This window comes from Mesocricetus auratus, unplaced genomic scaffold, assembly GCF_017639785.1.
Source record: "Mesocricetus auratus isolate SY011 unplaced genomic scaffold, BCM_Maur_2.0 Super-Scaffold_100004, whole genome shotgun sequence".
NCBI lineage: Eukaryota > Metazoa > Chordata > Mammalia > Rodentia > Cricetidae > Mesocricetus > Mesocricetus auratus.
The window spans coordinates 76,220,761-76,246,027 of NW_024429189.1; the positions used below are offsets into that span (position 1 = coordinate 76,220,761).

General features: G+C 35.6%; 1 protein-coding gene across 3 annotated transcripts in view; it reads right to left on the reverse strand.

Moving 5' to 3' along the window:
* Positions 1 to 383: 383 nt before the first annotated feature.
* Positions 384 to 25,267, reverse strand: part of Mettl15 (methyltransferase like 15) — a 158,050-nt gene continuing 133,166 nt past the window's right edge. For all 3 annotated transcript variants that reach the window (XM_013118262.3, XM_005064812.4, XM_013118265.3), the window contains 2 exons: positions 24,678 to 24,856; positions 384 to 1,783 (listed from right to left, as the gene is read on the reverse strand). In XM_013118262.3, the coding sequence (XP_012973716.1) occupies positions 1,332 to 1,783; positions 24,678 to 24,856 (631 nt within the window). In that variant the 3' untranslated portion in view covers positions 384 to 1,331. The remainder of the gene's footprint in view (positions 1,784 to 24,677; positions 24,857 to 25,267) is intronic.

A 25,267-nucleotide genomic window follows, 5' to 3' on the forward strand; every position in this document is an offset into this window, starting at 1 on the left:
CTTCCAAGAATTCAATGAAAATGAAGACACAACACACCCAAACTTATGGGATACATAGAAAGTGGTACTAAGATGAAAGAAAGTTCATAGCACTAAGTGCCCGCATGAAGAAACTTAACAGCACCCCTGAAACCTCTAGACGAAAAAGAAGCAAACTCACCCAGGAGTAGGCGCCAGGAAATAACCAAATTGAGGGCTGAAATCAATAAAGTAGAAACAAAGAAAACAATACAAAGAATCAATGAAACAAAGAGTTGGTTCTTTTTGAAAGTGAACAAGACAGAGAAACCTTTATCCAAGCTAATCAAAACGCAGAGAGAAAACATGTGAATCTAAAAAATCAGAGATGAAAAAGGGGATAGAATTATTCTTGAAAGTGTACATAATAATTATAATTGTTTATTCTTTCAAAATGAAAATAGTGATAAGAGTTTTAAAAACCTTTGGAAATATATAACATTCTGAAGAAACTAAAGAAAATGTTTTTCAAACATTTGCCATGCTTCAAGTGATTTTACAAATACATTAATTACAAAAACTTAATTTGCATACTTTATGTACTTATAAACTACTGGCTATAATATAAAAACACAAGCAAAATAGATAGCCACAAAAAGTTATACAGTGATTGAATATTTGTTTTTTACTTAAAATTTCAAAATTCATTTTACATGCTAACAATAGTTTTCCCTCTCCTCCTCCTGCTTCCCCCACTCCCCAACCAATCCACCTCCCATCCATACCTCAGAAAGGGTAAGGCCTCCCATGAGGAGTCAACAAAGCCTGGCACTTTAAGTTGAGGCGGAACAAAGCTCCTCCCCATTGCATCAAGACTGAACAAGGCATTCCACCATAGGAAAGGGGCTCCAAAAAGCCAGCTCTTGCACCAGGGGATAGAACCTGGTCCCACTACCAGGGGCCTCACAAACACACCAAGCCACCCAACTGCCATCCACATTCAGAGGGCCTTGTTCTGTCCATGCAAGTTCTTCAGCTGTTGGTCTAGGGTCCCTGAGTTCTCAGGAGCTCCTGTCAGCTACCTCTGTGGTTTTCCATTTCTTCATTAAAGAAATGTCTGAATTTTATAATTCAAATACAATGCGGAGATCAACAAAATTTTCCCATTTTGAGACTCTCTGCTCTCTGAGTGGAAGTTTTTATGCCATGTTAAAACTTCCTACATTATCTTTAGAGAAAAAAAAATACTAAATACCACTCATTTCCAGGCTGCCCCATACTTTACATTGCATTAACCTGTTGAGAAACACTGCTTAAAATTAGAAAAAAATAGAAGTGTAGGAGGAAAATTTGAGGATCACATAATAAGATCCTCATAATTTGATAGCTGCTCTTAGCTTGGCTGAGCGCCCTCTGGGATTTTCTTGGATATCCTGATCTTCTGGAGTAAGCACCTTCTTGTGAAGGAGATCCCACTTCAGAGGAGCTCTTACAGACCTGCCCCTCTGACTCTCACCATTCTCAAGATTTGAATCCAGCTGTGAAGTTTGCTTCACCTTCTGTCTAATGCTTAGGTTGAATCTTTCAGTCATACTTATCCCAAGCAAAAATCGTTTCACAATGCGATCTTCCAAAGAATGGAAAGAGAGAGCAACAAGGCGGCCACCAGTTTTCAGAAATTTCTGTGCTGTTTTCAGTCCTGTGTAGAGCTCATTCAGCTCATTGTTCACAAAGATGCGAAGTGCTTGGAAAGTCTTGGTAGCGATGTGAGTAGATCTTTGCAGTAAGTCCTTTCTTGCATAGACAGCGGAGGGTGGAAAGGCACCTAGAGAGGTTATGTAAGAATAAGGAAAGAAGATGGGCAACATTAACATTTGTTATGTAAACGTCCTAGGGTATGCACTGTTTACCCATTTTAAAAAATTAAATTTTCTTAGAAATTGTTACATTTCATTCATAATTTCTTCCCATTTTAATTTTTCTTTATGGCTTAAATTATATAACTATTTGTATAACTCAACAACAATTGTAATCAAACAAAAAGAGGTAGGAGTACGCAACATTTTGAAGATATTAATATAAAATTTCACAACTTTACAAAACTGTTAACTTACAGTAATAAAAATGTAATGTGCTGCAAATAAAATAAAGAAAACCACACCTAGGTGCATCATAATTGAACTTCTACAAGCTAAAAACAGCAAGAAAATTCATAAAAGTAACAAAGAAAATAGTAAGTCCTCAGTGGGTCAATGTACAGAGAATAAGAGACTGGGGAGTGCTCTACCCAAAATCCCCTCAAGCCTCCCTGCAAGAAGGAGCAGAAAGTTGCTAAGAGCTGGTGTGGCTGGTGGTGGTGGCATTGGCAGTGGTGGTACGATGATAGATGACTTCAAGGAAACACTGTTTTCCTAACACAGCAGGGAAGATTATACATATTCACAGTGATTGTGACAGCATGTAGAAGACCCATGCAAACTGAGGTCAAACAAAATCCCAGCACAGAGGAGGACAGATGAGCACCAAGTCTTAGGCGCTGCTGAGGAGCTATTGGCTTGTTATAGCTGTTAGAACAGGAAGAGTTGGTTTTCATTAAGAACCTGATCTCTAGTAGGCTGGCCACAGTCCAGGGCAGGCCCCACTCCCCAGGTTCCTTGGGCCATAGAAACTGGACTTTGGGGTGCAAAGGAGAAGAATGCTCAATGTTTGGTGGAAAAGGATGGGAAGGCAGAGGGTGTGGTGGTCATGAAATTCTCTAAGAATAAAAATACTGTTTAAAATATAAACATCAAGAATGATAAAAGAAGAGTATGATAAGTTGGGAGTCTACTAAAATTAAAAACTTTTGCTTCAAATGATATTAAAAATCCACAGGAAGGAAAAAGAAGCAAGTCACAAATCTAATGAAACTTGAGTCTGATCCCAAAAGAAGCAAACTGCAGAAGACACTACGTTCATAATACTCTGCAATATGTGCATAAGGACAAACTTGCTGTGTACAGCTCATTGGAGTGAGCAAAAATGATGACTTTTGTATAAGCTTTGATTGGCAAATATGATGTTAGTAAACCTTAGAAATGTCAACGAATTTATATGAGAATTTTACCTTTATTTTATTATTGAATATTCCAGAGTTTATATTTCCATTCTATATTTCTTACAAATGAATATTTCAGAGAATGGCTAGAATCCTAGTATTTTAATATCTCAGATATGCTTCTTGCAAAAGTACAAATCATCCAAGGGTATGTATGCTTAGTTCATATTTCATACTGTTTACACAGAATGGGTGCAGCTGGTACCGTATATTAATTTTCTCTGCGGACTGCATCATAGAAGAGAGAAGTAACATACACAAGCATGAAGAACCTGGGCATCTACATAAACCATCATTATGACCTGCTCACTTTGTGCCCTCAGAAACCTACATGCTAGAAAATGTCAGACTCTACAGATTTATCCTCCAACCTGATGGGTCTGTCAGAAACAAGATGCCACTGGCAAAACAGAAAATCTAGGTCAATTTCTTTCAATCTCTTAACTGATACCTCATATTTTAAGGAAAAATAGTTTGGGTGATTAACAAATGTGTTTTGCAGAGATGTAAAGATCTACACAAGATTCTGTCAGACACTATCTGAGGCTCAGGTTTGAGCAGCTCTGAACAAGACTGAATTCTTAGTTACTTCATACTTTACAGAATTCAACACAAATGTTCAAAGGCAAAATGCCATGGAAAATACATCTTAAAAAACATGAAATTTTCGTGTAAAATAATAAGCCAAAATTCATATAGTCAAGTAATTTTCAAATATTTCAAGTTGCTTTTAAATGATTTAAATGTCTTCTTACCACTGTATTTAAAATTTTACAGAAATTAAGAACACAATTATACATAGTAATCACTTAATTTGATATTTTATAACAGAATTTTTGTTTCAAAGATATTCATTTCAGGATAGTTTTAAACATAGCACTGAATTATCTGTAAATGATTTTATCTTAACTGAATTCATAAAGTAGAGAAAAACAAGGAGCATAATGTATGTTTTCATGCTACTGTCAATGAATATTTTTGAGAATAATAAAAGAATGTTTTATAATAAAATAATAATCAATTGATATCTGGAGTAATCCTAGAAATATGGAAGACATTTCTGTTTTCCAGATAAATGTCACCTTCCAATGGCCTCAGAATAGACACAGTTTATAACTCTGACAATCACCTAGATGTAAAACTATGAGGATCTTGACCAATTCTTTTAATCTGAAGAAACTATATTCATATTAGATATATCCACACTGTATAGACACCTGCAGATGGCAAATTAAGACCCCTGTAATCAAACAAGTTTTTCTTCAGGAAGGTCCCATTTGACCTTTGTAATGCCATGTCACAGAAAATGAACGCAAAACGATTTCAATTATATCTAGGTCTTAAGAATAACATACACACACATACACACGTGCATGTGCATACATGCACATACACATACACAAACACACGAAGAATATAAGGTAATCATAAGAGAACAGAGTTTAAGACAGTATTAGCAATATTACCAATAAGAAAGAAAGAAGGAAAGAAAGAAAAGGCCCATCCAACATGAAGGATTAATCAAGGCTTTTTTTGTTTTAATTATTTAGCTGAAAGACAAGTAAACATCCTGTCATTGTGAATGACCCGAAGTGGGTTTCCTTGTTGCAGTCATTGGTAAGAGTGCTAGAACAGAGTTCCTATGGGATCAGAGGTTAGGTAGAAACACTTGTTTACAAGCCACTGGGGGAAAAGTCAAAACCACACCAGATTTGATATCTTCTCAGATGCTGGGCTCTGGATGAGGCTATAAGGGAGAAAATATCAGTGAGACATGATTCCTGCCTTTAAGGAACTCAGTTTTGCAACCCTTCACCTCTTTCTAATCTACCACAGGCTTTTTATCAGAAATAGAATTTGTCTGCTTTTCCATTTCCTGAGTTTAATCACAGAGTCTAGTATACCTAATTTGCTCAATTATGGAATAGAGGAGCTAAGACAGAAAATATGGTCTTAACCACAAGTTGGGTGGTTTAGTTTTATAAATGGATAAAATTTCATTTTTTGTGTGTTTTATAATCCATTAACAGAGTTGGCTGACATAGGACAATGTATTAGTTTTATGTGGGAAAAGGTGTGCTTAACCCAGGTAGAACTCATTACAACAAACTCTTCATAATTACCCCCTTATTTACCCAACTCATTAATTTGTCTCTGATGTTCTTGACAACAGGATCTGTTTTCTGTTTCCTCCTAAACCCCTAGAGCTTGAGAGATAAACCTGTAATTCTTAACTTGTGGCACATTATCAGTTACCTATAGTACTTTTGACAAAAATGAAGATGATGAACTCTACTCTAGACCTAAAGAGACAGCTTCAGGGGTTCATTACCTGGGTGACACTACTTTAAAAGATCTTTTATTTCTTTTACCTCAAGGGACAAAGCTATTTCTGATCTTAATTATCTTTAATAAGCTATATTTTAATCATTATTTCCCTCACCCCAACTACTCCCAGATCGTCCCCTCTCACTCCCCTAGTCACTCAACTTCATGATCTCTGTCTCAAAATCAACCAAACAAAAAATTATAAAAACAAAACAAAAAATAAAAATGAAAATCAAAACACACAGTAATTGCTCAAGCAAAACAAAATGAAACAAAAAGTCCACAAGAAGATACAGAGCCCATTTCACGTATGTCAACTATTCACAGGCTTGGGTCTGCTCTGAAGTGTGGTTAAAATACCCACTGACATTCCATTAGAGAAAACCGATTTTCTCTTTGCCAGTGGGTATCAATTGCAAATGTCTTATTGTGGACTCAGTGTTCACTTTTCCATCTCATTGCTGGGACCCCATCTGGTTTGAACCTTTGTAGATCCAATTTGTGTTTTCACAGTGCCTGTGATTCAGGCCAGAAGATGTTTGGCATGCAGCCAAGTGTTTACTCAATAAATGTATATTGACTAGATAATGAATACATAATGAATATGAAGAAAGGATGGATGAATGAATGAATAAAAATTCCAGGACTATTAGTGCAGGTTTTCTTTATATCATTCATGAATTATAAAGAACATGACTCTCATATGAATGAGTGACCAACTGAAAACCAAAACATTTTCAGTCACAAAAACCATGATAAATATTAAAAATAAAATCATGATGGAGATCCAGCCCGCTGTGTCAAATGTGATTGTGGGTACTAAATTATGATGTTAATGGGGCAATTGAGTTCTCAAATTTTCTAGCAATTTCATTGTCTCGACACACATGATTGCGTGGATTTAATTATATAGGATAATGACTGGGCTTGCCCTTAATTGATCAAGCATTTGCACATGCAATGGAGCACCTGCAGATAATTTTCACTTCAGGAAATGCAAACTTGAAACCCTTACTATGCGATAGATACATTTCCAACAGGCAAGTTGAACATACTATTTACATATTTCTTTTGCAAAATAAAATAAAATTAAGAATTTACATTTAAAAGTCATTAGGATCTCAAGCAATTTAAATTTCGTAAACATAGCCATTGTTTAAAATGCAAAAGCTAAAGGGAAAGCTATTGTAAATGAAATAAACTGTTAATATTGTTACTTTAAGAATTCTTCCCAAGTCAATCAAAAAGCACACTTCCTTGTGTCTTGACACATATATATTCACACCTATATGAACTAATGCATATATATAAGAATATATAAGTAAATGAGCTGCAAATTAAGTTATCACAAGCTTTGTCTACTTACCTTACTTTGCAAAATAACTTCAGTTGTACAGATGCTCTATAATTCATTTTGTTCGTTCACTTATCAACACATACCAGATAGCTCAAAATACAATCATAAATAAGATAAAGATGGCTTTACTCAGTTGAAGTTCATATTGCCACCACAACAGGAACATGCAAGGTAACTCCTATTTTGTTATCACAAAGGGCCTATAATAAATATGTACACTGCACACTTTAGGTTTCTATACAACAGAAAAATTCTACAAAGTATAATGTCAGTAGGAATCTGGCAAAGGATTTAGCCATGTATGAGAACCTTGTATGTCCACAGAATTGGAATTGTTTAGGTCAAAGGGTATTTTTGCCCATTTAAATTTGGATCAATACTTCTAAATTTACCCTCTAAGTAGATTGCACCAATTTACCTCCATCAATAGTATATTATAGAGTCAATCTCCCCACATCCTTGCCAGTATGAGGAATGATCACTATTCAGCCCTGACTAGTCTAATAGTAGGCAAATGATAGTGTACTGTTGTTTTAATTTGCATTCTTTGGCAATTAGTAGGTTGGGCATCTTTTCAAATCTAATAGCCATTTGATTCCTGCTGTAAATTGCTTGAATAAATCTTATGTTCATGTTCTTAATGTGATATTGCCTTTTTCCTTTATTGATTTGGAAGACTTGTTTATAAAATAATAATATTAATCCTTGTTCTTTCATATATAAATTATTTTATTAGACTATGATCTCAATTTTGTAGATTTTCTGCTATACAGAAATTGAGGTTTTTTGTGGTGTGTGGACAGAGCCAGAAAATGCTGTGTGTGTTAAATTGTGTGTGTGTGCGTGTGTGTGTGTGTGTTTGTGTGTGTGGTGTGTTGGGGTGCAGGTGGGTGGTGGTATTGGTATATGTGCATGCAGGTATGAGCACCTGTGCATACACCCAAGGAAGCTAAAGGAGGAAAGAAGATGTTTTCCCCTCTAGTTCTCTCTCTTACATGCCTCAAAACAATGTCTCAGAACCAAAAGCCCACTCCTGGGCTAGGCTGGCTTGCCAGACAATATCCCTGATCTGCTGTCTCCATCCACAATAATGGCAGGCTAGCCAGCCTGATTTTTTATGTGCAAAGCAAGCACTCTCCTCATCACCCCTCCTCTGCCCCTGCTTTCCCCCAATTATTTATTAATTTATATGGTTATGTCATAATAAGGAAAGCAGCTTCTTTATATACATCTGGTTTTGTTTATATGCTTAAGTACTTGATTCACATGAAAATAACTTTCATTGTAGTATGTGGTTTAGCACACTCTTATTTTCTAAATGCTACATTGCCCTATTGATTTATATCACCATTCTGATATACTGCATTTCAAGAAACAGATGAAAGTGCTCCAACATTTTCAATTGTCTTACATTAGTGCATTTCCCTATTTTTCTACCAATACAAAATTATTTTAAATACTGATTATTGCTTCCTTATAGTAGGTTTTTTCACTTGGCAAACCTCCTAGCAACCATACTAGGCCATAATTAACCTTCTTTTCAAAGTTTGTGTTGAATATTTCTCTTGCATTTATCATTCTAAATTAAATAATTAATGAATCATGTACAAAAAGCAGTCATATAATTAGAACTTCAGTAACTTCCTAGGCTAATTTGAATAATGATTAACATTACCCTAATATTAAACTAATCCATCTAAAGAACACAGTATTTATGTTAATATTTTACATGTTGTCATTATAGTTTAATAGCTGCTGTCATCTAAGTCATGGTGAAGCATCTGTAAGTACACCATTTATACAAACGTATCTTACAAAGTAAAAGCATAGGAATGGTCACACTTACATTAAGATAGCACTGGGTAAAAGAAATGGTCCTAACCTCAGAAAAATCTTTCTCTTTATGGCTGTGGATGTGAGGTAACACATTTAGTTTCTGAGCCTGTCTTCCAGTTGTAAGATGTCACATTTATAACTCTGGAACATGGGATTATTGTGAATAAGAAATTAAAAGCATTCAAGGAGTATTCAGTGTATTCAGTGTGCATTTAGGGGGAAAATGTTCATGGTGGCTACCATTCACACATTACTTCTCTTATCCTTAGATGTGAAACAGAGTGGGTCGGGAAGGGGAACATTAAATGCTAGGGATTTGCCAAACACTTATTCTAGACTAATAGGAGAGTGGGTCAGCATCCAAAAGAATATATAAAATGTTTCTAAAGCACAAATTAACGGTACAACTCCAAATTTACAAACTAGTGCTAATATACTGAAAATACGAGTATTTAGAATTCTTATTCATTTTTCATTTGATGTTGACTATTTAATACCTGGTGCTATGAATAAGCACCCCGGCTTCATTAACATAAACCATCCAGATTATGTTTCAACCATCTGGTCAGAAGGTCATTTTCCATAATTAAACTACAAGATTTCTCTTACAATAGGAATTATACAACTTGTATTCTGTCATTTATAGAGTACATTTTGATTTTGATTTTATTACACTTTTTTCTGTTTCTGTAGCTTTCATAGGATATCTTTCTATACACGTATCTTCTTTCTTAAGCATAATTCCACAACAATAAAATATATTGTGAGTCATTTTAATCTACTCCTTTGTTTTCACAGTCTTGCTCTGATGATCCATTTATGTAGTCTGACTATTAGCTGAAGTGCATCTAAAGTTACCAGCAGAAAAATCTCTAGACTAAAACAATTATGACTGCTATCAAAGGCACAGTGCACACTAACATAGGAGCAAAAAGAGAAGGAAAATTCTTAGTTGTTTACCACACATTTTCCAAACTGATGTTTCCAGGTAAGTGGCCTAGTGAAATGTAACACCCTCAAATCCTAATCAAACAACAGAATGTTTCTGTCACATAAGTATAGAAAATGCAGGATGCCACATTCCTTTGCAAAGCTACAATGTCCATGGCAAAGTCCTATTTAAAGTTCTTTACTCAGTGTTTCTCAAGGTTTTGTGTGGTATATATGTGTTCAGACATATATGAAAGTGTGTGTGTGTGTGTGTGTGTGTGTGTGTGTGTGTGTGTGTACTGAGGAGATGACATTAAAAGTATCTTTCTCAATGGCTTTTCACTCTAAATATTAAGGCAGCGTCTCTTGATGAACTTGAATCTCAGCAATCCAGGTTAGTTTAGCTAGCCATATTGGCCCACATTCTGTCTCTGTCTCCAGGTTGTACAGGTCTGGCTTTTATGTGGATGCTGGGGATCCAAACTCCAGTCCCTGGCTTGCATGGCAAACACTTAATCCACCTTGCTATCTCTCCAGCTGCTTTTATTTTCAAAAACTAATTACTCCATATAATTTATTTTACAGGTAATACACTTGGGAAATGCTGAAAGCAGACTTTCTGTTAATCATGTTTATGTACTCTAATTATGTCAATGAATTCATACCCAAATTATGAGATGTAAGAAAAAGAATCCTTATATTCCATTAAAGCTAAACAACAACAACAAACTAACAAAACAAAAAACAAATAAAAAGCCAAGGGGTCAAATGTTGCCTCCAAAATTTACAGGTATTGCATATGGATAAAATGCATGAACTTTAAATACCACTAATCTATCTTTTTGGTAATATATAGTGTATCTAAACACCCTAGAAGAAAATTAAGATTTCTGGACACTTAGGGAAGTCTAGATCAGTACTATTTGTTGTTGTTGTCAGACTTCATCATAGAAATTTGCACAGAGTCCAGTGTCCTTAGGATCATCTTGGACTTAAATGTGCTCATATAAGGCAGCATTTTAAAGATGGTAAGTTCAGCAAATTTCCTCATCTCCTTTTTCCTGACTAGAAGGAAAGGAAGCAAAAATGATAGCACCAGGTTCAGAGTGGCTTACATAGGCTCTGATTCCATGTCAGGTGTTTTATACAACAATCTCATTTTCTGGGAAAAAACAAGTATAGAATCTTTACTCTAAACCTGAATAGCTTGTCATTGAGAGATGTTTTAATGGATGTCAAATCTCTTTGAATCAAGTTGCAAGAGTTTGGCTTTCCGTCTGCATGTCCCTGGGGGAGATGTGCATTGTCAACCCTAAAGACTGTGCATCTGGTGAAAGCAGCAACCTCCATGGTCTCATAACCTGGGAATGGAAATGAATACCTTCGGCTTTTGTCCTTTTCATTCTATTGAAAATAAGTTATTGTTAGCTCAGGTTATTAGACTGTGCATTTGTCTCCCTTTTCAGCCACTTCCCTGATAGTGGGTTTATAAAAGCAACAGTTGTGACTGGTGCCATTATCTAGACTTTTGACTAGGTGCAGATTACATGTATTTGATTAAGAATCAAAATGCACCCAGTTCATCTGTTGGGAAGGAAGTGCGTTACAGTTATTTTTGTGTTTTAAAAAGGATTGCTAAATATGCTCCAGCTAAGCAAAAATAGGAAGAAGTAAGCCTATATACAAAGAGGAAGAAAGTTTATTTTACTGGCAAAGAATCTTGAGGAATTAATCCCAGCTCCTTTTATTTTCTTTAAAGCTTCTTCAGAAATCTTGACAGAGAAAATAAAATATTTTCCAAACACTTACTGTTATACATTTATCATAAACGCATGACTTATAACAATAAAAGGGTGGCATGCTGGCTTTTCTTCACTAGTCCCTGCAACACCCTTTCCTTTGACTAACTTGCCTTTTCTCTCTTTTTGAAGTTTCCATCTACTTACCCTTAATACTCACCTGGCCTATTTTTTCATCACATATTTCAACTTGGTACTCTGCACTATATGTTTCAGCTTATACAAGGTTGTAAAAAGCCTAACTCTTATTTCTCAATCCTAGGTACACAGACTGGTGAGTGACAGGCGACAAAGAAGAAAACCCACTGGATAAAAGACATCTTGCCATTCTGAGTAAGAGACAGTGATGAACAGGAAATGGTACTTTAAACATAAAGCTCATCTCTTTCTAAGGCTGTTCATGTGTGCAGGATTATGCGGAGATGCCCAGCCCCCATCTTCATCACATTCTCAAATGGTCCTAGAGAGCCACAGAAAGAGAATTTCCGGTGAATGCGAACAGTGTTAGCTCAACTTTCAGTTCCTAATTTACCACTTTCAATCATGCCATCCAAAAGGAATTCAGCATTCCCTTACCATTTAATATCACAACTGCATGGGTTGAAATTTCTTTCACGTGTCACTAAAGAAGCTGGAAACTGTTCATAAACTGTTATTTTTTTTCTGATTTACAAAGTCGTGCTTAGTAACAACTGGAGCTCAATTTGTACGTGAAAGCAGTCTGAGTTAAGTAATAAAAAACATCTTTTCACTAGATAAATGATTAAGTTCCATACAGAAATTAGCATTTTTAGTTTTAGGATACCCTAGTACTACTCACACTTTTTAAAATTTAATACATTCAAGTGCTCTAATGTATTGAGATTTTTAAGCTTGTGGATGAAATTAGCAATGTGCTGGGGCTGTCAACACGATGCATTGCAATCCTCCTGAGTCGTAGGGTTTAAAAATTAATTGAGCTCTTGCACCTGTTTGCCGGCATTCATCTGTTGAGTTTCCATCACATTTAATAAGCCTCTGTGACGCAACTCATGTCCTTTTGCCTGGGATCCTTTAATACACTGTTCAATTTTCACCAGTCTGAAATTCAAGTAATATTACAAATTTCAAACTGTTAATTAAAATCTGTGAAACAGAATGATTCTAGGTAAAATTGGCTTTACTCAGTGAGGTTCTTTTTAAACTTCTTCAAAGTCTCATCTAATCTCCAATTTCTACCAGGTTAATTCTGATAACAACATGATCTCACTATGGGTAGCAGAGGTTTGCAAATGGGAAAACACACAGGTTTTGTGGGTTGTAAATTATCTATAAAAATAATTTTAGACTTTGCATATCTCTCTTAGGGTCTTCCCTGTTTCCCAGACTCTCTGGCAGTGGGACTGTAGGCTGGCAATCCCCTGCTCCATGTCTAAAATCCATAGATGAGTGAGTACATATCATGTTTGTCTTTTTGTGACTGGGTTACCTCACTCAGGATGGTTTCTTATAGTGCCATCCATTTGTCTACAAATTTCAAGATTCTATTTTTTTCCCCGCTGAGTAGTGAGTCAGGGTAAGGATAGATGAGAACAGGATGAGGGACACCATAATAGAGGGAGCTATTATAGGTTGGAGGAGAGATCTGGCACTAGTGAGATTTTCAGAGATCTACAAGGATGACACCAACTGGCATTAAGGCTATCTTAAATGCCCTCCCCTGATAATGAGTTTGACGACTCATTATCATCCAGTGGCTGATGGAAGCAGAGGCAGACATCCACAGCTAAAAATTTAACTGAACTTGTGAAGCCCAGTTGCAAATAGGAGTGATGAGCAAGGGAATCAAGACATGGCTGGTGAAACCCACATAGGCAGCTGACCTAAACAATGAGGAATGCATGGACCCCATACTGATGACTGAGAGGGCAGCATGGAACTGATATAGACCCTCCCCCACAAAGCTGGATGTCAGAGAGGAGGCCTTGGCAATCTATGGGACCTTGAATGGCAGATCAGTATTTATTCCTGGCATACAAATGGACTTTGGGAGCCCACGTCATGTGGAGGGATGCTCTTTCAGCCTGGATACATGGGGGGAGGACATAGGCACTCCCAGGGATGATATGACAGACTCTGAAAATCCCTCATGCAAGGCCTTATCCTCCCTTGGGAGAGGAGAGGGGATGGAATGGGGTGTTGAGGGGGGGTTAGGGTGGTGGGGGAGGAGAGGAGGGAGAGGGAACTGGAGGTAAAAAGTTAAATAAAAAATTATAAAAATAATTTTAGATAGTACTTAGTATTTTCTCAATAAACATTAGTATTACTTATTATTATCATCATCATTAGCTTGGGTCAGCTAATATCGGAACATCTCTCCTTCCTACTTAGTACTAATGATTAAGACTAGCTAAACATTATTCAATATGGGTGCATATATCTGCATAAAAGTATGCGATGTATGCAGGTGCCTATGGAGGCCAGAAGTGTGTGCTGGATCACCTGTAACTGGAGTTACAAGCAATTGGGATCTTCTCCACATGGGTGCTGGGAATTGAACTTCGGTCTTCTGCAAGAACACCAAGCTGTCTCTCCATTCCCAAGCTACATTTTCTTTGTAGGAAGTACGATTTTTTTGGTTTTCTTCCTACTTGTCCTGCCCCAGATTTCACTCTCATCAAAGCTGGACTTCTCGTATAGGGAAATCAAAGTTCACTCATGAAATGTTATTTGATAACTCAGTTTCAGAAACATTACAACATTAACCACTGGGTATGTAATAGTTTTAACTCAACAAATATCAAATCACAGAATAACAATGTGTAATCAAAGATATGAACAGCAACAGTCATGACATGTTACCATAACATCAAAATTTGACTGTGGATTTGCCAATACCATTTTAATCCAAAGGATAATGAAACATGAATACTTTATTTCTTGTTCAATGTCAGCATAAAGAACACTTTTTTAAAGAAAGAGGAATCACACAACAATATAAAAAATAAAAATTTCTTGACTGCTTTAGAAAAAAATTATGTTCACATTAAAATTTAATAACAACTATTGTTTCTTGTTAAATGTTTTATTTATTTCTGAAAAACTCCATTTGCCTTAAAACTGCTAATAAAAGATAATTTCAGAAATAGGTAAGGGCATATGCCATTAATGTAAATCATTTTTTCTAACTTCATCCTATTAAGTACTGTATTACTATAGCAACTCTTCTTGTTACTTAAATATCTATTGACATTTCACCAGTAAATGTATTTCTGTGGAAAGAGATGATTTACATGTCCCAATGCAGGAAAAGATGATTAATTTTCTTTTTCCTAAAAGTCATCTCATCCCTATGGGAAGAGAGGTTGAAATGAAGTGATCAGTCTATCACAGATTATACTACTCGACAAAGTACAGGTTAGTAAAAGGCCACACAGGAGTTTGCTCTCTGACTTACCCTGGATTTGGATAGGAAGGGGAGGAAATGTGTATAAGTGCACCTGGAACTTAACTCTCACAGAAAATATTCTTAGATGCCATCTCATTGTCAGGTCATCCTCAAAAACAGATAACTTGGATCAGAGAATATTAATCACTCACTCAAGTTCACACAGCAAACACAGACAAGTGATAGATATAAGGATTTGTGTGTGTGTGTACATTTGCGCACGTGTGTGTACATGTCTGTATGAATGTGCATGCAGGCTAAAGATCATCATTCTCAGTGTTGTTACTTAGGTGTTATCAACCTGGTCTTTTTGTTTGTTGATTTGCTTGTTTTGTTTTTGAAACAAGGTCTTTCACCGGCCAGCAGCTCACGAATTAGGCTAGATGGAGTAGCCAAAGAATCACCAGGATATGCCTGCTTCTACCCGTAAATTCAGCACAAGAATTACAATTGCGTGCCACCATCCCACTGTTTTTGTTTTACATGGGATCTAGGGACCAACTCAGGTCCTCTAGCCTGTGTGGCACTGGGGTCTGACTATGCTGTCTCCACAGCCTGGTTGAAGGTTTTTGCTCATGTCCTCTGTGCCGTTACCTTTCCTTAAGCTTCTCCATCCCTTTGACATTTTGTCTCCTTACAACTGATTCCCAGTTAACACCCAGGCATTTATAATTTCCCCCTGAATTTTCATTTTACTTCAGCTATAAATGTACACACAATTTCATCGATTTATTTGTCCAACAAGCATACATTAAGCCCCAGCCTTGCATCTAGTTTATGAGTCAGAATAAAGGTTACATAAAATTCTAGTCAGGAAATAAGCATATCCATTTAATCAACATGAATCACAAACACAAACGAAGCTTCACTGCCTTCATTTTTTCTATTCAAATAGTATCATGAGTCACCTACCAACTTTTGACTATGGAGAGATAAATTGTCCAACTTGTGAACATAAAGTTCTTTAGGTGTATGTTGAATTTGGCAAAAGGTTTTAGACTATAAATGGATACCTATATTGATTTAAGCAAAATATGGTTAGTATGATTATGTCTGTCTAACAAAAATAATGCCAACTATCATCAGAGCTGTTATTCATTTCTATTTCAAGAGAAGAAAGATGAGGTCCAGAGCTGTTTTAGTTTATGTGGGAAGCAAGCTGGAAGACTAGGTCTTGAACTAACGTTTTTCTTCCACAAGATTAGCATCTAATTGGGGATCATTTGCTGCAGCCAAAGAAGAGAAAGGACACTAGAATCTGGACTGCCCTGGTACAAAATGATGACAACCAGTTTCTTGAAAATTCTTGGACTTAAATCTCTCAAATCAAAGCAGATCAACAATCTACCTGCTTTTCAAGACTAAATAAAATTATATACATTCTGCAAAATTATATAGTCACTTCTTTGTAAATTAAGTATTTTTCCCCATCAAGAGTATTTATGTTATTTGTCATTTTAAAGATTCTACAATCAATAAATTTTCTGTCTGAGAATTATTTTTCTTTAGCATTTTATTAAAGAATAAGATAGGAACATAAATAATTTTGTCGTAAAAATGAACAAACCAAAACACTGAGAAGCAATGTGTTTTTGTTTTAGCTTGCCAGCATATGCAATTTCAATGTTAGCTCATTTACATTCTTATGACCTATAAAATTTGGAATCCTTTTATTATTTGATGTTATTTTAAAGCCAAGATCGCCTGATTTAATGTATATCTGTCAATTTCATGTCTTAACATTGGAAATGTCTCCCAAGGTTCAAATACCATGATATGACAATGGTACTCACAGGCTATTGCACATGTTCAATAAAATTAAATGTGGTATATAGAATATGTAAGGCTTTTCTAAGTAAGTGCATTTAAAAATACTAAAAAGGGAAGGTTAATTTGTTAAAAACCATATATAGGACGGATGCCATTAGGTATTGCCATTTCAACATGGAAATTAAGACAAAACTATTTTATATTCCTACAGTATTAAAAATGTGGAACTTATTTTATATTTATAGCACTAGTTTTATAATAGTTTTTATTTTTTCAATTAAAACAAAATTGTATTAGTGCCCATTTCCCTTTCGTTCTTAAGCCCCTCCCTATGTGTCCTCTAGTTCTCTCAAATCCATGGTTTCTTTTTTCATTAATTTTTATTGCATATGTGTGTGTATATGTGTGAATATATGAATATATTCTTGTTTTGGAGTAGCCACATATCAAGTGTCATGACCAAATATAACTATTGACAACTATATTAAACAATACAAACGTAGAAGACAGCTCAAATAAAAAAAACCAGATGTACCATATCTGTGCCATGAACTTTTGTTCATGCAGTACTACAGAGGCACATGGGCAAACATCTTAGTTATTTCAAGTACTCCCAGAGGATAAGTCAGAATTAGCCAGAGGAAATAGACATGAGAGAAGAAGCAGAAGTCCACAATTCTGGGTACAGGATGTTTAAGACCTGTGGGAATGCGACTATGGTATGTCTGAAAGACTGTAAGAATTTCAGTGTGCCTGGAATAGAAAGCCTCAGTCAGACAATGACTTAGCAGAGCTGATCAACAGTCTATCTCTAAACTAAAATTTAGTAAATGACTTAGAGTCATTTTTCATTCTTAAATTTTATGACTTTAATTTTTCATTTATAGTATTAGACTAAAAGTTAGGCCTAAAATGTGAATTAGTATTTTTGAAAGGAACATTTTATATACCGTATACAATATTATATATGTGTTAAATATATTAAACCACATGGTTATTTTTCCTAAATAGTCTATGTATGAATATGTGTAGAAACATCAACAGTCAGGTTTCAGAAGCATTTTGGGAAATTATAAAATGATTATAAATTATATCTGTTATGATTTATAAAATACATAACAGTGGTAATAATTAGAGCTTCAACCTAGAGCCTGGCTTTTGCCTTTGCGAACCTTCATGACATTCCTAGTGCTAGTAAAAGGCCTTAGGTTTACACATAGCTGCAGTTTGATTGGATGCACTGTGCATTTTACTGAGAATATGACTCTAGGAATGGTTCTTAGTGTTCCTTGCCCTCTTGGATTAAAAGTTTTGAAAGTAAAGGAAGTGATTTATATTTCCATAAAAACGTGGGTTTTAAGATGTGTTGGGAACTGAATAGGTATATCCTGGTGTTCTGGGATATATATATGTATATTGTGTGTGTAGGTTTAAAGGCATTAATGTCAACTTATCAAAAGCAGAAAGGCATTTAAATAGAGCCTTTATACATTCAGCTTAACAAAAGTACGTGTTTCTTGAACAGAACAATTGTTTAGGAATTATACTGCTTTGAAGAGTATCTGTCCTCTACCATTTGCATCCACCAAGAACCTGTGATTGCCCTCTGCCCTGTAAAGAGGATCTTTGCAGATGTCAGAAAGCTACATCAGGCACATACTGGATTCAGAGGGGTCCTGAATTACAGATGAGCGGTTTCTTAAAAAAAAAAAAAAAGGGAATTCGAGAACAAAAACAGAGGCAGAGGGACAATGCCAAGTGACTATGGAGTCAAAGACAAACACATCTAGAAGACACAGGATACCTGGCATGTTCTGTTGGCAAACAGTAACTTTTAGGAAAAGTTGAGGAAGAATCTTAGTCAGTGTCCTGCTGATATCTCCATTTCAGTTCATGTCTTGAAACTGGAAAATCACATTTTTATTGCTTGAGTCCCCTCCTCTCACCAGCAATACTTTGTAATGGTGTCTCTAGAATTGACACAGGTGTCATCCTGTTGCTATTTCCTGTTTAGTTCAAGAAACATCTCTCATTAACACATTTTCATTTGTCAGCTTGTCAAGCAGGCCCGTTTTTCTGTTCAAGAAATTGTTTCAAGGTAGCATCCTACTTTATCATGTTTAAAGTCTTGCTTAAATCAAGAGCTCTGTGTTCATAGCATTTACTACTATCAATAGGTGACTGAACTAAATATTTACAATGAAAGCAAAGACATAAAGAGTAGGCTGTATTTTTACAACTTTGTTTCCTTGGCTGTTCAGAAGGCGTTTAACTTCATGTAATCCAATTTATCAATTCTTGACATTATTTCTGAGCATAGCTGAATATTTGTCAGAAAGTAAATGTTCATTCCTCTTTCTTCAAATGCTTTCTCTCTATTTCTATTCAACCAATTTAAAGTCTCAAATTTTGCATTGTGGTCTTTGATTCATATTAATTGAATTTTAGACAAGATGAGAGGTAGGTCTAGTTTCATTCTTCTACATGTGGATATCATTTTCCTAGCACGATTTTTGGAAGACGCTATTTCTTCCATAGGATGTTTTTGATATCTGTCATAATTCAGTTGGGCCACAGATATTGTGCATATTTGTAGATATTCTATCTTATTCCATGTTTTTATTATCATGGTTGTATATCATAATTTGAAAGCAGAAATTGTGAGAGCTCCAGCATTATTCTTTTTGGTCAGTATTATTTTGATTATCTGGGATATTCTGTACTTCTAGGTGAAGTTTACAATTGGTTTCTCAAGTTTGGTGAAAAAAACGTCACTGAAAATCTGGTTGGCATTTCATTGAACTTGTAGATCACTGTTATGTGACTATTCCTGAGAATACAGGAAAACACATATAGTCACTTGAAGTTGGGTAACAATAAAAGACTAAACAATTTACCCAATTGATAAAATGTAGTGATATATTATTTATGATATATTAAAGCTTACCTGAGCATTCAGAAAGCAAAATCAGCCATAAGCTATAGAGATCAGACAATGGTGGCACAAACCTTTTATTTCAGGACTCAGAATTAAGAGGTAGATGGAGCTCTCTTAGTTCAAGGCCACACTGACTACACAAAATTGATCCAGTCTTAAAAGAAACAGCTCACACATGACCTTAATCCCAGCATTAGAGAGGTATATAAGACAGAAGCAGGGTTTAGAGGTGGCATTCAATCTCAGGATTAGTCTCTAGTCACATCGAGGAGAGCATAGAAGTCTGAGTGAATCTGAGGTGTAATGAAGTCGGGAACAGTTTGAGAATCACCCCTTTGGTCTGAGCTGAGGAAGAGGTAAGAGCTAGTGGCTAATGATTTACTTTTCTGATCTTCAGCTTGAATCCTGAGCCCCGATCTGGGTCTTATATTTATTGTGTAAAATGAAATGAGTTTATTAGAGTTACTTACAGGAACCCTTAAAGGCAGCATCATTATTATAAAACTTAATGCTGGTGACCACTCATGAAAACTGCAAACATGTAGAATTTTTTCACTTCAATAGTCACTGCTTTCATAATTGGGAGAGGGTCCTGGAAATCTTCTAAGTCTCTGAGCCCCATAAGCCTGGTTTCAAAAGTTTCTGGAATCTTGTGAGTTTTACAGCACCCTGAGTCTTATTACTTTCCACTCTTCTAGAAGGGAATGTTTCAACTTGTTTTAAGAATTAGCAGCATAACGTGACTTTTAGAAAAACAGCAATTTTCACAATATTAATTTTGCCAGTACATGAGTGAGATGCCAGAGGTCAATTCTAGTTGCTTTCCACCTGTTTACTTTTAAAGAAGAAAGCATGTGTGGAAAGCATGGGACTGACCCAGACCCCCTGAATGTAGGTGTCAGTGAGGAGGCCTAGGTAATCTATGGGGCCTTGGGTAGTATTTATCCCTGGCGTACAAATAGACTTTGAGTGCCCATGCCACACTCATGGCTCTCTCATCCGGGACTCTTGGGGGAGGGCGTAGACCTACCCTGGATGATATGACAGTTACTGGAGATCCACCATGGAGGGCCTCACCCTCCTTGGGGATTAGAGTGGAGATTGGGTGGGAGACTGGGGGACCTTGTGGGAAGAGTGGGGGAGGAGAGGAGGAAGAGGGAACTGGGACTGACATGTGAAACAAGATTGTTTCTAACCTATATAAAAAAATAAAATAAAAATAAAAGAATTTATTTTGTATTTATGTATCTATTGTTGAGACTTTGGGAGTCTGTTTACTATGGGGGTGATGGGAACTAAACCTGAGCCCTCTGTAAGAGGAATTAGTACCCTAAACTATTGAGCCATATTTTCAGTACTAGGCTGGCTGATCACTGTTCCACCTGACTCCACCTTCTAAGTACTGGGATAACACACACATGCCACTATGTTCATCATCTTTAAGTGAGTTCAGAGATCAAACATGTCCTCTTGTTGTGCACCAAGTACTTTACCAGCTCATCTGTCTCTCCAACCCTAGTTTATTCAATTTTTTGCAGTTATTATCAAAGTGTTCATTTTCTTCACTTCCTCCCTGGTGATTTGTTATCAGGAGATAGGCAAACTATTAATTTATATACTGATATTGTATGCTGCCACTTTGTTAATCAGCTCAGAGTTCCCTGGTAGAATCTTCAATTGTGTTTATAGGATCATGTCACTTTCAAGAATAATTTACTACTTCCTTTTCTACTTGTATGTAATTTATTTCTTTTGTATTTTTACTCTAGTTTAACATTTCAATGACAACATTGGATGTGTAGAGAAAGAAGACACTCTTGTCTTATTCCACATTATAGTGAAAATAGTAGGTTTTCTCCATTGAGTAAATACTGACTATTATATTGAGGAATGTTTCTTCTATTATTATTTTCTTCAAGGCTTTTTATCAATAGAGGAAGTTAGTTTTCATCAAATACCCTTTCTGCATCTATCTAGATATTTGTGTGATTTCAGTCATTGAGGGTAGTCATAAGATGCAGTGTATATTTTGATTTATGTTTGTTGAGAAATTCTTGCCTCCTTGAAATACAGCCCATTTGGTCCTGGAAAAAACTGACTTTCTGAAAAGACTCAGAAGTAGTGTCAAGAATTGATAAACTGGAAATTAAATGGCTTCTGCACAGCCAAGGAAACAATCCTGTGAACAGCTTACTCCATATGTCTTATCTTTCATAATCAATATTTCATCATTTTATGTAATATTTAATTTAGCTACCTAATGACAGTAGTAAATGCTGTGAACACAGAGCTCTTTTGAGTGATGCAAGAATTTGTGTTAACACTACAAAGTGGTTTGCAAATTCTTCATTGGAAACCTAGCCAACTAACCAGGGCTAGTGTCCTAGATACGAGAACCTATAACCACCACTTTACTAAACTAGCATAATCCTCAACTACATTCTAAATGCTTGTCCTTATCCCCACAGAAAACTATTGTCTTCACCCCTCATCAAGGAAAATTCTCTTTGCAACAGGTAAAGACCATTATAGAAAACCACAACTAATCAAAAGGCAGAGTTGTGGAGTCCTGCCTTAAAGGATACATCTATGATACAACTCCCACAATAAGGCTCAATGATCCTTGTGGAGGTTGAATGATTTTAAGAGGCACAGGAAAAGGCTGTGAGATCATGTTTCCTAGTAATAACAGAAGCGCTATACCCTAATAGTCTCACCAACATGACTGCTAAATATGATCTGAATGAGGAAATCAACATACTTGCCAATGTGCAGAAAGAAAGCCCAAGAGGCCCCAACCCTATACAAAATACTACACACAACTGAGGAATACTGGGTGTGGGAAAATAATCATCTCCAATGGAAGAAGATACCAACTGGTTATAATATCAAACAGTCATCCCTGAAAACAAGCATGCAAGCAATACTAGATATGTTGAGAAGGTTATAGTTATGTACTTAGAAATAAACACACAAACAACAACAACAACATTTTTTTCTTGCTCTTATATATAGGAAGCTTTGGCAGGAGGAAAGTATATAAAAACCAATTTTAAAAGCAAGTGCCATGAATGATCAGGGAGAGTGGCTAATAATTTGTTGCAGTTCTTGTCCTGGCCTCATTCAGCTTTAGTATCAGAGTAACACTGGTTTCATAAAATGAGGTTGGTGTCATTTCTTCACTTCTATTTTATGGATAGTTTTGTGGAGAATTGCTTAGTTCTTCAAAGGTCTTATAGAATTCAGTGGAGAATGCACCTGTATTTGAGCTATTTTAGTTGGAAAACTCCAAACTCTTTGCTTGCTATAGATCTATTAAGCTTTCTATTCTCTTGGTGCAATTCTCCTAGGTCATAGTTTTCTCTTTCTGAGATATCATGCTTTTCTCTTTTTCAAAACTTATTTTGCTCTCAGTAAAGTTGTATTTCTATTGACTGACAATAAAGACATAAAAACAGACTTGGATAACTCAGTGTTTTAATACCATTCATAATTTTTCCTTGCCTTATGTGAATATTCTCACTTTTACTTCATTGTTAACATGGCCCTAACATGGTCTTAAACATAATATTCTAAGGAATAGTCACATTGTTCTTGTGGTGTATGTTCACATCATTTCTATCTCATACCAGATTAGTAGTTCCCCAAATTCACAGATTAAAATCCAGAAACAAAACAGCTAACTTAATTTCTTAAAACTCTATCCCAATTATGTCAACTCCACTGTATCCTACATTTTAATGAGTATTAACTTCTCTTAACTAGACTGTAGTCTTGAGCAAACCACTGGTCCTCTTTAGAATTGATTTCACAAGTTACTGGATAAAGGTTTCAACAGAACTATCTCTAGGGTGCTCATTAGGTACAAACCCTCATTCAGTACCAGACAAAATTGTGTTTTCTTATGAATAAATAATATGGTTTCTCACAGAAAATGGCATGCAGTGCTCTTAAAGACAACAAGGACAAGTAGAGTAGCCTGGTGAGTAAAGAATGAGAAGGGCAGTGTATATAAGGAGAAGGTGAATCTATTACTTGATAACATGCTAGCATAAACTTTTAGGGGGATAGTAAAATACTGTATCTTTATAAAACCCACATGGATTCTGCTTCAACTTCAACAAAAGGAATTAAGTTGGAAAGGATCTGACAAAGGCAAAGCCTTAGTCAATTCTTTATACTCTATTATGTTAAATAAAATATAATATTAATTATTTTTAATTATGTCATAAACAATTATTATAAGACAGCTTAATGATTTAAGTGAATTTATAATTAAATTTTATTCCTTAAACTCCATCTAGTATTATGAAAACCTTAGGCAATACTGGGTACTTTTAAAAAGCTATACAAATATGCCTTTTATTTACTTTTACTTACAAAATTTAAAAAGAAACAATGAAAACAATCTTAATATATTTTTGGTATATAAAAATGACAGTATTTTTGTTGGTCCAACAAGATGAATAATTTACCACTGTAATTCTGTTAAATAACTGCAGGAGTTGCATTTTTACTTTGAGAAACTTTCATCAAAACATAGCCGTCAAACAGCTTTGGCTTCAAATGGAAAGGGTACAAAAAAGCACCTCCTAGCTAGAATCCAGTTCACGAGGTTTATGGTGGTGAAGAGCAGAAAAGATGAAATGTTTCAATAAATCCCTTAGGCTGATTTAGTTAGTATCCACAAAGCGGAATAACCTATACATCACATACCCTTTGTTAGCTGATTGTTTAGGAGAGATGTATGAGTCACTGAGTTTTATTTTAAGAGTTGGGCAATGCAATTCTCCTTTTGCCTGAAATATTAAATGTAGAAATATGAAACTATGAGAGGTAATGTCAAATCTCATACAGGATGCTTATCACCCACTGTGATGGATCAAGACATTCTTTAAACCTTGTCATTCCATCTTTCACCTTGGTCAGCACAAATGGTAAATTACGACTTATAAAATTTCTATTATATTAATCAGCCACGTATGGCAAATAACTTTTAAAAATTGTGTGCAGTATTAGAGAGAAAGCTTAAAAACAAAACAAAATAAAGCAAACTTGACATTTGAGAAAGTTGTTCTGAATGATTTCACATACAAATGAATCCCTCTGGAAGCCAAAAGGAGGAACACACACACACACACACACACACACACACACACACACACACCATACATACATGTATCAGATATTAATTTAGTTTTTTACTCTTAGACATTAAAGAAAATTAATGAGAGTACCTGCAACAATGCTGGCAAGCTGCTGGGTTCTTGAGATAGGGTATATGCTGCGTGCTTGAATGATTGCAGAAGCAATTCTCTTGGCATGCTTCTCCTCTCCATATGCTCTTAGGATGGATGCAAGTGCTTGTTGATCTAAAGCATTCACAACATCAGCAGCAGTGGGCATGTCAGGATACCTGTGCAAAAAAAGAGCCAAGCAGTTTACTGACACCATTTTTGTTGACAAGAGTGGATATCTCAGAGAACTGGGAACATGAGCTCAGGCATTCACAACACATTGTATAGAAGAAAATCTCAAACAAGCTGAAATATCAAAGAAATGAAGAGACTTTCTGTTTTACAGAGTAATCGTCATGGTAGGAGGAACCTGAAACATTCATTGAGGTCAAGGTAATGGGAAGTTATAGTATTTTGTAACCTTTAACTTTCATTCATAAAACAGTTAATATTGATCTTGTAGCTTTCTCTTAATATAAAGTAATAGAAGAATGCTTAGATTTAACTTGTTCAAAATTTAAGTTACTAATTGAATTGTTCTTTTCTTTAGATTTTGAGACACAATGCTGAGAGATGGTATCTGATCAAGT